This window comes from Macaca thibetana, chromosome 15 (assembly GCF_024542745.1).
Source record: "Macaca thibetana thibetana isolate TM-01 chromosome 15, ASM2454274v1, whole genome shotgun sequence".
In the NCBI taxonomy this organism is placed as follows: Eukaryota; Metazoa; Chordata; class Mammalia; order Primates; family Cercopithecidae; genus Macaca; species Macaca thibetana.
In genome coordinates, this window is record NC_065592.1 from 80,589,445 (window position 1) to 80,608,110 (window position 18,666).

The following is an 18,666-nucleotide window of genomic DNA, read 5'->3' on the forward strand; positions in this document are numbered from 1 at the left end:
CCCAGGTTGGAGAGCAGTGGCGCAATCATAGCTCACTGCAGCCTGAGGCTCAAGTGACTCCTGGGCTCAAGTGGCCCCCCTACCTCAGCCTTCCATGTAGCTGGGACCATAGGCATGCACCACCCTGTCTGCCTAATGTTTTGTTTGCTTTTTGTAGAGATGGTGTCTCACTGTGTTGCTCAGGCTGGTCTTGAACTCCTGGGCTCAACTGATTCTCCTGTGTCTGCCTCCCAAAGCACTGGGAGGCAGGTTCCAGGCATGAGCCACTGGGCGCAGCCTGGAACCTATCTGCATGCCCAATAATAGAAAATTAATTTAATAAATCATTTTACATCTAATCAACAGGATTTTATACAGCCTATGTAAATTATAATGTAGCTCTATATTGATTTACATGCAGAGTTGTTCATGATTTTTATTTTTTTTAAAATAAGACAGAGTCTTGCTCTGTCACCCAGGCGGGAGTGCTCCTGGCTCACTGCAACTTCCACCTCCCGGGTTCAAGGCCACTCAGCCTCCTGAGTAGCTGGGTCTACAGGCACCTGCCACCACACCCGGCTAATTTTTTTTTTTTTTTTTTTTTTTGTAGTTTTAGTAGAGATGGGGTTTCACCATGTTGGCCAGGCTGGTCTCAAACTTTTGACTTCAAGTGATCCACCCACCTTGGCCTCCGAAAGTGCTGGGATTATAGGCGTGAGCCACTGTGGCCAGCCCTCCTGTATACTTTAAATCATCTCTAGATTATTTATAGTACCTAACACAATGTAAATGCTATATAAATAGTTATTATACTATATTATGTATGGGATAATGACAAGGAAAAAAGTCTGTACATGTTCAGTACAGATGCAACCATCTACATTTTTTTTCCAAATAGTTTTGATCTGTGGTTGGCTGAATCCAGGATGTGCAACCTGCAGATGAGGAGGGCTGGCTGCACTTTCCTATCTATGATGATGAACATGAGAATAGAGAGCTGGAGAAACTCTGGTTCCATTGCCATCATTTCTCCTTTCTAATCTTGTGTTTAATCGTAATGCAGTGGGACATGACATAATGTCTTGTACCCTAGGCCAACTTTACCCATTTGTTTAGTTTCACCAGAAACACTGCATCAACATGTGTTCATATATACTTTCAGAGGGGTCAATCTGTTTTTGGTCTATATCCCTCGTTGTCGATATAGCAAATGGTGCCACTACTGTGCCAACTCCAGAAGCACAGGAACCGCACTTAAACACACTACATAAATTTCATCTGTTTACCTAGAGCCCAGAGAGCCTTTCTGCTGCTGACTGGGTAAGAAATTAGACTGCACCAGCCTGAACAACATGGTGAAACCCCATCTCTACTAAAAATACAAAAATTAGCCAGGCATGGGGGTGTGCGCCTGTAATCTCAGCTACTCAGGAGGCTGAGGCAGGAGAATTGGTTGAACCCAGGAGGCAGAGGTTGCCGTGAGCCGAGATGGTGCCACTGCACTCCAGCCTGGGCGACAGAGTAAGACTCTGTCTGGAAGGAAGGAAGGAAAGAAAGAAAGAAAAGGAAAGAAAAGAAAAGAAAAGAAAAGAAAAGAAAAGAAAAGAAAAGAAAAGAAAAGAAAAGAAAAGGGAGGAGGGAGGGAGAGAGAAAGGAGAGAAAGAGAGAAAGAAAGAAAAAAATTAGACTAGATGCTTGTGGGAACAGGGGTAGCACATTCATGTTGCTTTAACCCTTTATCAAATGGGCCAAACATTAATAAGCACCTGCCACTGAAAAGAACTAAGTGTTTCTGTTTCTTAGCTTTCTCAGCAAGAAGTCTGAGTATGGTCACATCCTTACCTTCTCATGGTCCCTTAAAGAGGATGGAAAGTTTAGGTGTTTTCAACATCATCCTATTCTAACACTAGCTTTGTGGGGAGTTGAGATGGGAGACTTGGTCCCCTGAGTTCTTCATTTCTCCCAGGGTAACTACAAGTTATTACGTTTTCTTTCCACTGGTCTATGAAGAAGTAAACAGTAGCTTCATCAATATATGTAAATGGTCGGAACTCAAAGGACTCCAAATGAAGAACATTCACCCTGGTAGAAGGTTATTTCAGTATACATTTTGTAAGGAACCTTCAGAATAGCACTAGATGCCTAAAGCACAAATGGACCTTTTCCAAGAATCTGGAAGGAACCGATTCCAAATGTGAAAGATCAAAAATTCTGAGTCTGATTGCCCAAGCTCCTCTATTGGTCTTTGGTCTAGAACACATCAGACAAATAAAGCAATTCCTGAAAGCACACTACCTCACTCTGCCAGCCACCCCTACTACTGAGGAACAGCTCTGCTTTCACTGCAGATACACATCTATACATTTGAATACATATATTTTTATGCTTGTATTACCTTTGCAGATAAAATAAGCAAATAATTCTCAGAAAGCTCTCTGTAGCTCATTGTGCTCTGGTCCTTATGCCCAAAATTATTGGAGTTGTTCCTTTTTTTTTTTGAGATAGAGTCTCGCTCTCTCACTCAGGCTGGAGTGCAGTGGCACAATCACTGCTCACAGCAGCTTCAACTTCCTGTGCTCAAGTGATCCTCCCATCTCAGCCTTCCAAGTAGCTGGGACCACAGGTGCAAGCCACCACACCTGGCTAATTTTTGCATTTTTTGTAGAGACAGGGTTTTACTGTGTTGCCCAGGCTGGTCTCGAACTCCTGGTCTCAAGCTATCTGCCCGCTTAGGCCTTCCAAAGTGCTAGGGTTACAGGTGTGAGCCACCATGACCAGCCTGTGGTTGTTCTTAAATGCTATCTTTATGTAACTTTATTCTCTCTTCTTACCACCCTGTTTTTATCTTTCATAAAATCACTCTCTGCTGATGATTATTATGCCTAATACTTTGTTCCTTTTTTTTTTATTTTTTATTTTATTTTATTTTATTTTTGAGACAGAGTCTCACTCTGTCGCGCAGGTTGGAATGCAGCAGCACATCTCAGCTCACTGCAGCCTCCACCTCCCATGTTCAAGCAATTCTCTAACCTCAGCCTCCTAAGTAGCTGGGATTACAGGCACACGCCACCACGCCTGGCTAATTTTTATATTTTTTAGTAGAGAGGGGGTTTCGCCACGTTGGCCAGGCTGGTATTAAACTCCTGACCTCAGGTGATCCTCCCGCCTCCCAAAATGCTGAGATTATAGGCGTGAGCCACTGCACCCAGCCCTGTTTGCTCCTTTTTTGAAAGGATGAAATGAAGGTATATAAAGTTCTTAGCACAATATGTAGCACATACTAAATAATCAATAAATGCTACTTATTATTTTAAAATAAAACTGAGATGACAGGCCGGGCGCGGCGGCTCAAGCCTGTAATCCCAGCACTTTGGGAGGCCGAGACGGGTGGATCACGAGGTCAGGAGATCGAGACCATCCTGGCTAACACGGTGAAACCCCGTCTCTACTAAGAAATACAAAAAACTAGCCGGGCGAGGTGGCGGGCGCCTGTAGTCCCAGCTACCTGGGAGGCTGAGGCCGGAGAATGGCGTGAAAGGCGGAGCTTGCAGTGAGCTGAGATCCGGCCACTGCACTCCAGCCTGGGATACAGAGTGAGACTCCGTCTCAAAAAAAAAAAACAAAAAAAAAAAAAAAAAAAAAAAAACAAAAAAAACTGAGATGACAGCATGGTATAATGATTAAAAGAGAAGATTCTGGAGCCAGGCAGCCTACATTTGAATCTCAGCTCTGATCTTAATTAGTTGTATGTGACTTTGAACAACTTCTATAGCTTCTCTGCACTCAGTTTCTCCATCTGTAAAACAGAGATAGTCACTGCTCCTATTTCATAGAGGTGAATGAGTTATGATATAGAAAGCATTCTAGAAGTGTAAGCCATTATTTTTCCTTCCTTTCAATCCTGACTATCCACAAGAGGGTTAACGATTTTTTCTGCATTCTACACTTTTGTCCTCTTTATCCAAGGTTCTTATTTTACTTTAAGATTTGATCAAGTTTTACATCTATTCTATATTTGAAAGACACTAAGATTTTGTTTAATAAAGGTTCAGAGTATTAGTAATAATTTTTATAATCTACAAAGGCACTAAATTCCAGTAAGAAAAAAGGCAGTTAACAAGACTCAAGACTGGATGTTCCTACAAGTAACCGTGTTACGACATGTAATGCAGCAGCGCCTGAAATCCCAAATGTAAACGTTATTATGAACTACCTAACTTAGATCTAGTCTTTCCTTGGCCCACAAGTCAGCAACAATAAAATGGAAATGAAGACAAGTATATAGCACTTACAAGAAAATTAATTTCACCTTTCTACCTCAGAAACATTCAGTGATTGGTCCTTTCTCTTATACCTTCCTGAGCTGCGGGTTCTAGCGAAATGCTTAACCATTAACAAGTTATACAATTACACTTGGCGCTCAAGACAAAACAAGTCCCATATGATGGCTTACAACACATGAAATTTAGAATTTATAAGAGCATGAGAGGCCAGTGTCAACAGAATTTAAAGACTGTGGGCGTCTTCTCAGACTGTGAGACAGTCCGCTTACTCCTTCTGGAGACTGGTGTGGTGAACTCTTTTTTTTTTTTTTTTTTTTGAGATGTAGTCTCGCTCTGCCGCCCAGGCTGGAGTGCAGTGGCCGGATCTCAGCTCACTGCAAGCTCCGCCTCCCGGGTTTACACCATTCTCCTGACTCAGCCTCCCGAGTAGCTGGGACTACAGGCGCCTGCCACCTCGCCTGGCTAGTTTTTTGTATTTTTTAGTAGAGACGGGGTTTCACCGGATTAGCCAGGATGGTCTCGATCTCCTGACCTCGTGATCCGCCCGTCTCGGCCTCCCAAAGTGATGGGATTACAGGCTTGAGCCACCGTGCCCGGCCAGAACTGAACTCTTTACAAATAATATTTTTAATATATCAGATTTGAATACTTCATTAATAGGAAGCATACTGGTTTTATCCCACAAATATTTTTAAGGGATAGTTTACACCATTCTGAGTAGTAAGGTGAAAAACATGAGCACATGCTGAATGTACTAATGGCCATATTTCAACACAGTTCTTACTTTAGGAATTTGATCTATTTAAAAAAAAATAGGTAGACATGCAAGGGAAAACATTTCTTTTCCACCTTCAACATTGCAAAACATCACATTGTTAATGTTTATATATTAAACACTAATCAGAAACCGAACACTTTGCCAATGCTGCTACCAAAATGATGATTTTTTTAAAAAATTAATTCCCCTCTTGCTTTAAAGGAAATTCTTGGGATACATGGATCAAGATAACAATAGGCCCAATTAAGAGCACAGTCTTTGGAGCAGTTTGCAATCCTAGCTCTGCCATTGCTGGTTGTTCTTGAAAAAATTACATGGCCTTGTGAAGCTATATCGCTAAGATTCCTTTTCCTCTTCTGTACAAGACTTCATGAGTTTGACAGGCTTTTTGTGAGAATTTAATCATAAAATCTATTAACTGTGTAACATAGTGTCTGGGACACAATAAGTAAATAATAAATGGTGAAATTAAATGATACATTAATACTAGGTATGTCCTTATCAATCTGCTCCTTTGAATAACAATTTCTGCCAAGCTCCTTAGCATAACTCTCCCACACAATACACAGAATGCTTCAAAGAGGAAAACAGAATGCTAAGAATAGGAATTTCCAATCCATTTTCTGGCCTGAGGATTATAAAACCTTTTATACTTTATTTAACTTGAGGGGGCTCTTCTTGATCAGATTTCATCACATATTTTCTTCCATTGAATGTGTTTTGTGTTCTCAGCACCCAACGGAAGGCACATGAGGGGAAACATTGGCCCCAAGAAAGCTCCCAGCCAGCCACTGGCATCTCCACACCCAACCCAAACTCATCTCTGCCTGAAGCTCTCCAACTTCAGCTTTCCTTCCTACCTTTCTATCTTAGGCTACCAAAGATGGTGATGATGGAGATGATTACAGCAATGAAGTTGATTGTAATGTTAATGATGGTAACTAAGAATTATTTACCATTTATTCTGAGCCAGACACGACAAGCAACATGCAATCAACATGAAAATGATTAACAAGACATTTTGCATTATTTTTTCTGTACTGTCTCTAAATTCCAATGTGTATTTTACACATTGAGTACTTGGCAATTCAGACTTTGTACCTATTATTCATTTAATCCTCCCCACAGTCATAAGAAGTAGGTACTATGATTATCTCTACTTGATATATAAAGAAACCAAAGCTTAGAGAAGTTAAGTAACATGTCTAGTGTTGCACAGTGACTTTGTAGCTGAGAGCCAATTTGCAAGGAAATCAGACACTAACCAGGGCCTTTATTCTTAACCCCCAGGTGACACCGACCCCTGCAGTTGCTTGGAAGACTGCCTGTAGGATTAGTCCAGGTCTTGGCCACTCACCCCAGATCAACCCTGCCCAACCCCATAGTTTCTAACATCTTTCTGCCCAAGTCACACTTCCTGACCTAAAATTCACAAAGACAGAGGAGCAGCAGCTACGGCAAATAATACACCCATCAGTAACTTCAGTTTGATTCCTATACTCCCTGAATGAATTGCCCCTCCTGGCATGCAACAGTTATGAACCCTAATGTAGAAAAAAATTCCCATAGGGAGATCCCTGATATACTTCATGCCTTGTTTTTGTTTTTGTTTTTGTCTGTGTTTTTGAGACAGGGTTTCACTCTCTCACCCAGGCTGGAGTGCAATGGCATGATCACAGCTGTGATCCTCCTGGGCTCAAGCGATCCTCTTGCCTCAGCCTCTTGAATAGCTGGGGCTACAGGTGCATGCAACCACACCTGGCTAATGTTTTAAAATTATTTTTTGTAGCTACAGGGGTCCCCCTGTGTTGCCGAGGCTGGTCTCAAACTCTGGGCTCAAGTAATCCTCCCACCCGGGCCTCCCAAAGTGTTGGGATTAGAGGTGTGAGCCATGGCACCCAGTCTCTTTATACATTTTGGTCTCCAACATTAATATGCAATATATATAAATAATTAAACTCATTTTGCAGATGAAGAAATAGTAAGGTAAGAGAAACAGTTTGCTGGCAGTTACATATCAAGTGGAAATAAAATCGTAATAAAGCTCAATATGCCTTCTAGAAGACCTTACCACCTTGTTTTTCTGGGCTTTTAATTCTTCGTTATTCAAACCTCTTCACACACTAACAGCACAAAGATGAACCTACAGTGAAATCCACCTTTCACAGGCTCAGCTAAATGAAGATGAACAAATCGGACAGCCCCGTGGGCAACAGAATAAGTTGACACTTCAGGATGAGTTTCCTATTATCTTTTAACTAGATAGTCTAGCTTTCTCAGGGCAAGACAAAAATGTCCCAAATACTTGTCAGCAGTTTTCAGTGGAGGAAAAACTGCAGTTAAAGCACCTTTACTGAGAACTTTGAGCAGTAAATGTGCTTACATTTAGTTTGTGCAACTTTGATTAGGAATTGGATGGTGAGTTGGGATCCCCCAGTCCTTAGTTTTCTGCTGGAGTCCTGTAAATCTCAAAATGTCAGCCACAGGCCATTCCTTTTGGTTTATTTAAGTGGAAATTTTAAAAAAATCACTTTTTCCACTTCATGGCTCCTTTGGAGCAGGGTATAAAAATAGCGATGCCACCAGGAGCCAAACTCTTTCTGGAGTAATGAAGCAGGAGAGGACAGAGCCCTGCTCACGACAACAGAAGTCTTGCAGCCTGCCTCAAACGCAACTCTCATTTTAGCCCTTCACTTCTTTCCCTCCGCTCAGACTTGCCTCAAAGGAAGGAACCGTTTATGAGACACTCCGTGGCGTGCCCAACACAGTTACCCCGGCGCCTATCACCCTCCCGAGGCCCGGCCACCTGTAAGAACCTGGAGGGCGGAGCGGGCGAGGTTGTTCGGGGAAGCGATCCCCGGTGGCTGAGGACATCCAGGAGCACCGAGATTCTCGGGGAGGACCTAGCCGGGCCCAGCGCAGGAGCCACCGCGCGTCCAGCGGCTCCACCGCTGCAGCCTCGGGAACCGGGCGCCCCAGGTCTCAGGCGCGCCCTGCAGCGGACGCGAAGGGACTCGTCCGGCCTCGGCCCCTGCAGCGATGCTCCGAGCCACGCGGGTGCTGGGATGTCCGCGACCTGCGGCGCCGCGGGGGGCGTCTTACCTGTTGATTTTCAGCGCGAACGCGCGGCGCTCTGCGCTGGGCAGAGTGGCCATGGCCCGCCGGCGGCTTGGTGGCTTCTAGGGTCGCTGGGTGCGGAGAGCTGGGGCCCGGCACGCCGCAGAGTCGCTGCGGAGCATGCCAAGCCAGGCGCAAGCCTCATCTGTCAGTCGGGGCTGGAAACTTCCGCATTTCCACCTTCTACCCTGAAATCACCCCGGGGGAGGGCCCAAGCTCCGAGCAGCGACGGCCAGCCCCGCCACCCGACCTGGCACGCAGGCAGCGGCGGGCGAGGAGGGCGTGGACCCAGCGCGGAACTGGCCTCCGGATACTCGGTCAGACGGCGCGCTCTGCCCGGGGCAGCCGACCTCTCGCAGAAAGGAGCGCGGGCGGACGACAGTCGACCACTGAGCGCAGGCCGGAAACTCCATCTGCCAGAAGCTGCCAGGGAATGTGGGCAAGTTGTGGGAACCCCACAAAGTTGGCGAGGTCGGGAATTAACCCAGGGACTCTTAAGGCTAGGTGTTATTAAGGGTTGACACCCATTCTCGAAGAAGGCGGACGAAAAAAAAAAAAAAGTTAGTGGAATCTATCAGTTCAAATCAACTTTTGCAAGCAATATGCCCATCGTCCTTCCTGGGACACTAAATAAATATAATAGATTCATCCAAGGAATAAACATTGTGAGTTCTCAAAAAATGTTTTCGTTACAACCTGGCATAAATGCTTTTCTCTGGACAAACACTGAATGCGGCATTCTTGCGATTCAAGGGTACACTGCGTCCAGGTTTATTTCAGTTTCAGACTGAGGTCTACTAAGAGGCCCAGCCTCAAACTCAAGATAAAAACAGAAAAGTCCCAGTGTTGACTGGAGTGGAAAAGCCCGTGTCCATTTCAAGTTGCTGGCATGCTGCTCTAACCTGTGCTATACTAGAGTACTCTCCATATAATGCACCCATTTACCAACTTGCTCTTAAAAAATACCAAAGTAGGCCGGGCGCGGTGGCTCACGCCTGTAATCCCAGCACTTTGGGAGGCCGAGGCGGGCACATCACGAGGTTAGGAAATCGAGACCATCCTGGCCAATGTGGTGAAACCCCATCTCTACTAAAATACAAAAAATTAGCCTGGTGTGGTGGCGCACGCCTGTAGTCCCAGCTACTCGGGAGGCTGAGGCAAGGGAATCACTTGAACCGGAAGGCGGAGGTTGCAGTGAACCAAGATCTGCCACTGCGCTCCAGCCTGGCCACAGAGCAAGACTCCGTCTAGAAAAAAAACAAAAACAAAAACGAAAAACACCAAAGCAAAGTATTTTTGGTTCAAACCTGCACTATTTAATATGATAGCCACTAGCCGCATGTGGCTATTGACCACTTGGCATTATGGTTAGTCTGAATTGCCAACTGCTGGATGTGTAAAATACACACTGGAATTTAAAGACAGTACAGAAAAAATAATGCAAAATGTCTTGTTAATGATTTTCATGTTGATTGCATGTTAAATGATACTTTGGATATAAAAAATATATTATTAAAATTAATTTCACTGGTTTGTCTTTCCGTTTTAAAAATGTGGCTTCATTTTTAAAAATGTAAAAATTACATACGTGGCTCACATTTGTGGGCCTCATTATATTCCTATTGGACAATGCCAGTCCAATACAACCTAATTTGTAACCTAATACTAAAATGCCTAAGGACTATATGCAATCTTTTCCTGATGTAGCCCTCCTTTCTGGTTTCAGCTGTGTCAGGTAGTTTAGTAACTTTTCAGTACTGGTTAGGTAACTCCCCGCCCCTGGTATCCCCCACCAAATATCAGTGCCCTTTTAAGCATATAAGACGAATTTCACTATATAGACTACAATAGACTACATATGAAAACAAACCCAAAGAAAAATAAAGCTTTTTTGAAATTTAGAGTTTCTGACTTTCAAAATTCTCCTTATTTACTACATTGGAATTTATGAGCAAACATTTGGATAGCAAAATACAAAGAGAACAAATGTGTAAGTACTTCTTCAAACTGAGACTCAACGAATGATACATAGAAAACATTTTGCCCCAGAGGCTTCGGTCAGCGGTGTACTATGTCAGCCTTTCAGATGAACTCCTCCGAGTTTCTGAATGTTTATGACATACACTTTCACATAGAACAAACATATACTGGTTTCACACAAACATAAATAAAATGTAATGAGAGCATCTCAAATATTCAGCATTTGCAATCAAGGAAACTTTTTGGGTAAATGCGGGAATCACAAAATCTTCCATCTGACCTCAAATCATACTGCAATAGATTTAGTATTTGGTACCTAACCATGAAGGTTAGGCCAGCATTTTTATCCTCTGTGCTGTCAATTTCCTGATGGTTAGAATGGTCTCCAGATTTCCTTAACACTCTTTTAACAATTCACCATGAATGTGTTATCCATTAATTTAGTCAAAAGCCTATTTTCAAGTTTGATCTGCTCTTAGATACATTCACATATCGCTGGCAAATAGCTATCCAAGTGCCTTTCTTCCTTATTCTCACTGCCTCTTTCGTTCTCCATCAGCTCTCTGTCCAGAGTGAACTCTCGGAGGTCTCCTTCTTTCCTCATCTGATGGTCTCTCTTGGCCTTCCTCTTTCTCTGTATCTTTGTGTCATTCAATTTTGCTTTTCACCTTCATACAACTCTTTCCTTGACTTCTATCTCAGACCATACATCGATTATCCTAAATTCTTTAGTTTCCCCACATCTTCTTCTTACCTCCCCAGAAAGCCAACCTCTTTCTTTACATTGCATCTTACCTATTTTATTTAACAAACAACTAAATAACACTTATCTTGCAACGGTACTGCTCCAAGTCCTTTATAGAAATTAATTCATAGCAACCATTAAATAATAACATTAACCCCCACACACACCTCTTTGCAACTGGAGAAACTGAGACTTAGAGATGTTAAGTGACTTGAGCAAGATTACAAACTAGTAAGGGCAGAGCCATTTCCTATCCTAAAGTTTTGCCTATTTCCCAGATTTCTGTACTCTAGTATCTTCAAACTCAATATAAAACTAAAATTCTCCATCTACCTTACTTAACTGGAAGCTAGCTATCTCTCCACAATCACCCATTTTTGGGGGGGCAGTGGTGGCACACTACTTCCTCATTTTCCAGGTTTAAAACTTTGGAGTCATCCAGTGGAGGGAAAAGCAGAAAATCTGGGTTCTGGCTTCAGCTTTTTGCTAACTGTGTGATCCTGAGTAAGTCACACTGTCTTTGAATCACAGAGGCCTGTGTCTTGGAATGACTCCATCTGCTTGCCTTTCTCTGAACTTCAGAAATACGTCAGCTCTAATTTTTTTTCCTTCTGTGTCCTTCAGATCTAATCACCTACCAAGGTCTGCTATTTGTTCCTTATAAATATCACTTTTTTGTAAATATCACTGTTCTCACAGTGGCTTTCATTCTGGTCTAGCCCTTATAAATTAATATCTAGATAACAAAAGTAAGATTTTAAATGGCTTCACTGCCTGTAACCTCTTCTTTCTCCTATCTAATCTGATTCCATCACTAGATGAAGTTCACTAAAATACCTGTTTCATCATATTTCTTCTCTGCTCATTTAGCTTTGGTGACTTCCTGTAGCCTCTATGACCAAGCGTGACCTTTTCTCACTAGCTTGTATGCCCACTTCACAAAACCAACTTTATTCCTTACGTTTCTGTTGGAGCAGGGAAGAGCTACAGCTTGTCCCTAAAGCAGGCATTAGTCCTCTCTGCCCAGGGCCTCCCCCTGCTTATGCTATCCTTCTTGCTCTCCTCCCCCTACATCACATCCAGTCTCTCCCCATCCTTCAAGGTTTGAGCCAAGTTGCCATGTTCCATCTCTGTTGGATGGAATATCTCTTTCAGTCTGACAGTAGCATTTAATTAGTTACAAGTGTGGGTCATTACCAATAAAAACAGCCCAGTGGAATGCAAGATCCTGAGGACAGGACTACAGAAAAAAAAAAAAAAGTGTGATTATTTTCATGTCCCCTTCCTTCTTCCCAAAAACCACCCAGGACCTCCGCAGATTTAGTTCAAATGTCACCTTCCAAGAACATCTACTTAACATGACAATGCCCCTTTCCCTTGTCCTGACACTTTCTAACTCCTTTTCCAACTTTGTTTTTCTCCATAGCTGTTATGATCATCTGACATACTATATATTTTATTCATTTGTTTATTATCTCTTATGCTTCTAGAATAACAGTTCCATCAATGCAGAGGTTTTTGTTTGGTTAATTTGTGCCCTATCTCTAGTGTCTAGAAACCTGGCACATAGTAGGTGCTCAAAAAGTATTTATTGAATAAATGAATGAAAAAGTGAATTCGAATGGGAATGGCCAAGTTTCACTTGTCTTCCAGGAGACAGTGACAGTTTTTACTCTTTTATTCTCTTATTTTAGTTATGCCTTTTTATGAATATCTTTCAACTCTGTTTTGTATTTATTTCTTAGTTTAAAAAATCAAACCACCACATACATTATTATTAGCAAGTAGGTATCTTTACTGTTGTCTTACAATTGGTGAAATACACAGAAAGATTTGAGTGCAGGTATTTAAAACCAGCCATACTTTAGGCATTAGAATTTGTAGCTCCTAATTTTCTTCATGTCATTCCTTGTTTTGTCATAAAAAAATCTTTCTATATGAAAAGAACAAAGATTAGCAAACTTTCCTTTAAAAATTATCATTGAGGCCGGGCGCAGTGGCTTATGCCTGTAATCGCAGCACTTTTGGAGGCTGAGGCAGGCAGATCACCTGAGGTCAGAAGTTCGAGACCAGCCTGACCAACATGGAGAAACTCCGTCTCTACTAAAAATACAAAATTAACCTGGCGTGGCGGCCCATGCCTGTAATCCCAGCTGTTAGGGAGGTTGAGGCAGGAGAATCGCTTGAACCTGGGAGGTGGAGGTTGCGGTGAGCCAAGATCGCGCCGTTGCACTCCAGCCTGGGCAACAAGAGCGAAACTCCATCTCAAAAAAAAAAAAAAAAATTATCATTGTGTTTTAGATATACACACATATAGATTTTTTATATTTTATATGTATATTTTAAAATACATATTAGTGTTTTAAATATAGAGTTTGGAATATTTTCTAATGTACAATGCTATTGCATATTCAATAGGAATATTTGTACCATAGCATTTTATAACTAAAAGAATTTTGGATTAATTCATTAATGAGTGAATAAGCTCACTCTATCATCCATGTGTTTTCTGTTCATTCCCCCAGACCTTTACCAAGTGGTTACCATATGTCGTGCACTGGGCTAGGTGATAGTAGGGGCAAAACAAAAAATACTTTTTCCCTGACTTCCCAGAACTCACAGTCCAGGAAGGAGACACGTGTAAAGAAGGAAAGAAGAGGCTCAGGCTCTGTGTGACAGCCCAGGAACGTTTTGCCATGTAACAGTCTGGGAAAGTGAGGAAGGACAGAGAGGAAATGACTTGTTCTTGGGAGAGGCTGGTGGCAGAGAGATTGACGCTGAGGAAGAATGACTATACCGGCGCAATAACATTGGAACTGGGTCTTAAACAAGTTCATGAGGCAGAAGGAGCACTTGTGCAAAGGCAGGGAGACAGGGGACGCCACCTCTTATCCTGAGAATTAGAAGAATGATGGGAGCCCAGGAGTGCAGAGTGAAGTGAGTAGCAAAAATAAAGCCTTGGAGGTGGGCAGAGCCTGAGTGTGAGGGTCTATTAAAGAATTCAAGCTTGATTTTACAAGCTGTTGAAACCCACACATGGTGATTGCTGTTTCTGTATCTAGGTCATAGTCTCTTGGGGGAGGGCTTGCTACTGGCAGTCCACAGTGAGGATGCTGCTGGGCCCTGTAGGGTGCGGGGCAGAGGGTGGGGAACATTATGTCTGCTAGACCTGGCACTGTCAGCTCCACCTTTCTCACCCTGAGCTCACACATCGGACACTAATACAAAACACATAGTTCTTCGTGGAAAAATTTAGGCAGTTTTCCCAAAGTCATATCTCATGGAGAGAAAAAGAAATCATGGGGACAGAGAGTCAAGAGATGATCGTGTAGTCTGGTCACTTTTGCCCCTCATTTGAGTGCCTGCATGTCTCTGGTCACTGCCTCACTCCTGACTCCCAGCTTCCCCCTGCACTTTCCTCAGGCCTCTCTATTTACCCACTGGCCCATTAGTCTGTCTTCTCTTCCCTAAACCTTCCACTACACATCCTTTGGCTGGTTCTTATGTCTGGACAATTTCCCAGGCAGTCACCAAATCTTGTGAACTCCCCTATCCACCCCTTCCAGTTTCTGCTGGTCCTACAGAGGGGAAAGTTGGGCTCTGTTCTATGCTTGGGGAGATCCAGTGGTGGGCTTCTATTCCAGGCTGTGGATAACATTCTCTTACGGAAAAAAATTAATTTCCTTCTGAAGACCCCCATCAAATATATATGAAAAAATCATATTCTTCCCATTCATTTATCTTGACCTTACTTTTTATAAGTTATAATATTGTCCTCATTATGCTAAGAGAGAAACTCCTGCCCACCCACCTCTCACCTCCAGGCACATTACAAAGCTGTCAGCATGTTGGAATATTTTCTTTCAGTCTTTTTTAAATGAAAAATGTCTTAATCTTTCATGCTACAGTCACATTTCTGGAAAGTTTTCAATTTTGCATTTTATATTTATTTAGCTGTATTCATTTTCTGTGTTAATCTTACTTCTGTATTTATTATTTTATACCCATTATCTTGATGCCCTCAAATATTTATTTTGTTCTTTTTTGTTGTGTGTGTTTACATGTCACCACTAGCTCTGTGGATGAGATGGGTATAGCAGGCACATATTGCTGTGTTGATTCAGTATCCATTTCTCCCACTTCTGGGAGTAGCATCTGCATTTTCTGTGTTTTCTGAAAAAGATGCTTCCTCCATTTTCAAACGATGGTCTTGATGGAGCTGCCTTCACTGTAGGCACCAAGAGTGGGTCTCCAACCTAAGCCTGGCTTGTCAGAGTATGGCTACCCTGTCCTTCATAATTAAGTCAGAGGACCAATAAAAGTCAGTAAGCCTCAAACCCAGAACTCTTGCTGGAACCATTTGCAGTGGAGACTTTCTCATTTTGTTGCAAATAAAATAGAAGAGGATGTAAACCTGGACACTTTGTGGCCTTCTAGCCACCACCAGGGTAGCTGCCTGAGACAGGAAGAAAGCAGCGCCGAGAGGTAGGAAAAAGAGAGATTCCTGATCAAAAGCTAATATTAATTGAGTAGTTATTGTATGCCAAGTATTATTTAAGAATGTATTGTTTCAGTTTATCTTCATTTTACAAATATGAAATGCATTGCCATTATCTCCCCTTTACAGAGGAGGAAATTGAGGCACAGATTAAGAAAACTGCCTAAGGTTACCTAGCTTGTAATTAGTGGAATCAGGATTGAAACACAAGAGGTTTGACCGTAAGGTCTGCCCTTACGACAACTCCACTATTCTGCTTTCTGAGAATTTTTTTTTTTGCTTAAATTAGTAAGCTGCAAAGAGACTTGACTAGTAAAATTGAGCACAAGAAAGCAGATAAATGAAATAATTATACCTTCATACGAGCATTTCAGCTGACTCTTTCTCACCATGTATTTACTAATTTTCCATTGGCCATATATGTCATAATGTACATGGCCATGTCCTTGCTTAGGAGAAGGCAGGATAATGCAGTGGTTGAGAGTTTGAACTCTGAAGTCCAAACAGCTGGATTCACATCCTAACTTTTTTCTTATGAGCTATATGACTTTTGGCACATTACTAAATGTCTCTGTAATAAACTTTATCCATCAAATGGGCTTGATAGTGGCACCTTTTTCATAGGATGGTTGTAAAGATTAAATAATATAAAGCACTTATGCTAAGTGACAAGTAACTATTTCTATTATTATCACTACCTGTATCCATTAGTAATGTCTATAGCAGCAATGTACTGAAAGTCCAATTGAAAGTGGCTTAAACATCTAAATTTATTACCTAAGTAAGGCAGATAAGATGGTCCAGAACTGGGCCAGCGATTCAACAGTGCCATATGAACTGAGGTTCTTTCTGTCCCTTCCCTCTGCCATCCTCAGCACACAGGCCTTTGGTCATCGTTCTTATGACCTCAAGGCTAAAAGATGGCTCCCGCGACTCCCAGCAGCCACAGCATCACAAAATGGAAGAAATGAAGAGGCCAGGACTGTCTCCATGGGAGGTTCCATCTTTCCCAGAAGTCCTCCAGGAAATTTGTCTATAGTGTTCACTGGCCAGAAATGGGTCAGATGCTCATCCTCGGCTGCAACGGATGCTGGGAAAGAAAGTATTTCACTGAGAAAAATGGATAACCCATGGTTGGCTCAGAACTATGGTGATTCATTTTCTTGAGCTGCCAAAACAAAAGAGGAACAAAGGGGAGAAGAGTTGTGTAGGCAGTGAAAAATACCTTTTATTTAAAAGATTAAGATAATATACATAAAGCACAGAGCATACTACTAGACATTGAGTATGCTCTCAGGACATGTTGGCTGTGATTTTTATTACTAGTTGACATTTGTGTTGCTTTAGAGTCATATACTTTTTTTTTACATGTTTATTATTATGTCCTCATAACAGATTCCCAGAAGTAGAATTTATTAGGTCAGAAGTTCTAAGCTCCTGCCAAAACTCCTGAATCTAATCATGAGGAAATAATGGACAAACTTAAATTGACGGATATTCTACTAAACAACTACTTATGTTACATTCTTTAAAAAATGTCAGTGTCATGGAGGAAAAAGAAAGTCTGAGAAACTGGGACAGATTACAGGAGACTAAAGTAACAGAGCAACTAAAGGCAATGAGGAGTCCTGGATCGTGGATCGTGGATCAGGAAAAAAAAAATACTATAAATAATATGTTGGAGCAACCACCAAAATCTATATATGAATTCTCTATTTGATAAGAACACTGTATCAACGTTATATTTCCTGAATTTGATACTCATATTGCAGTTAAGGAAACAGGGGCGTAGGAGAGCCAGGGTGACACAATTTAAAATCAACTCCATCTTAAAGCTAGCGAGACACATTCCTTGCCAGTCACATCCCATGGTCATAAGATGTTTATGGCTAAGGAAGCAGCTTAGTAATGCTTGCAAGGACAAATTCCTCCAACAGCAGAATGTCTAGATGCCTCAATATTACATAGCAATATATGCTTTTAAGGTGATTATAGTCATGCTTTGATGGGTTTACCCACTAAAATGCCCAAGGGTAATGTTCTTTAAATTAACAAGGTACTAAATTTTGTCATGCTGTCAGCCCACCCACACGTAGACATAACTTAGCTTACTTTTACTTAGATAAGACCTCTATATAAGAAGAGTTTAAAACAAATATGGTGCATTCCTCCTCTTGCTTTCTGAAGATGCTCTACTCTGTAACTGAGTAACTTTCAATAAACTCTCTTCTCACTGCCCTCTGCAATTTGCCTTGAATTCTTTCCTGTGTGAGATCCAAGAACCCTCTCTTGGGGTCTGAATCAGGACCCCTTTTTCCAGCAATACATTTATGAAAGAGAATATCCTTATTCTTAGAAAATACACACTAAATTATTTAGGGCAAAGGGATAGAACAGTATGATGTCTACAACTTACTCTTAGGGAGTCATCAATAATGATGCTGCTGCTGCTGCTGTTAGTAATTTCTATTAAAATCAGACTACAAATAATAATAATAAAACAATTGGTTAATCTTGATGAAAAGTAAGCAGAAATTCATGGTGTGTATGTTTTCAAGACAAAAATTAAAGATAAAATATTACAAACATAATTTTGTTTTTTGTTGGTTTGTACCAATTTATAAGCAAGGTTATAAGAAATTCTATTTCATAGAACCCTCATTGAGTTTTTTTCATTTTTGCAACTTTAATAAGCTACAAGTACATTTCAAAATATTTGTATGTAAGTGTTTATTAGTTGAGTTGAATATTTTTCCATTTTAGTTCACTACATAGTTATATTTTCTTTTGTGTATGTTTATGTCATTTCCTACTTGTCTATTAGGGTCTTAGTGTTTTCTTTATTGATTTATATTCATCTTTTAAGTAATATGTGACTACTCTGGGGCACCTATCTTTAAGTAACTATGATCTCCCTAAATAACTTGAACCATTTGGAGGACAAAGCCCAGGCAGGTTTATAGAATCTTTAGAAATGTTGTTGGTCCCTGCTATCTCTCAGCATCAGACCAAATTTTATACAATATTTTGAAATGCCTTTTTCCCATTTTAGTATTCTTTAATAGCCTTCTGGCTCACTTCACCCCAACTCACTTCCCTACATAACACCATAACAATTCAGAGACCATGACAAGTACCAGGACATTTTCAGAGAGGGAAAAGCAAGCTATGTGCTCTTGTTCATCACTCTCAATTGACTGGGCTGGAGCAGCTACTGGTTATGATACCATGACACAATCCGACTGCATGATCTCTGTGATTCTTGTGAACTATTTAGCAGCGTGAT

General features: G+C 41.5%; 2 protein-coding genes across 6 annotated transcripts in view; one reads left to right on the forward strand and one right to left on the reverse strand.

Moving 5' to 3' along the window:
* Positions 1–9,022, reverse strand: part of DOCK8 (dedicator of cytokinesis 8) — a 240,779-nt gene extending 231,757 nt beyond the window's left edge. The window contains exon 1 of one of the 5 annotated variants that reach the window (XM_050761724.1): positions 8,143–9,022. In XM_050761724.1, coding sequence (XP_050617681.1) covers positions 8,143–8,195 — 53 coding nt within the window. In that variant the 5' untranslated portion in view covers positions 8,196–9,022. The other 4 variants (XM_050761731.1, XM_050761732.1, XM_050761730.1 and 1 more) reach the window with 4 other exon arrangements.
* Positions 1–18,666, forward strand: part of LOC126937902 (putative COBW domain-containing protein 7) — a 952,477-nt gene that overhangs the window by 853,169 nt on the left and 80,642 nt on the right. The window lies entirely within an intron of this gene.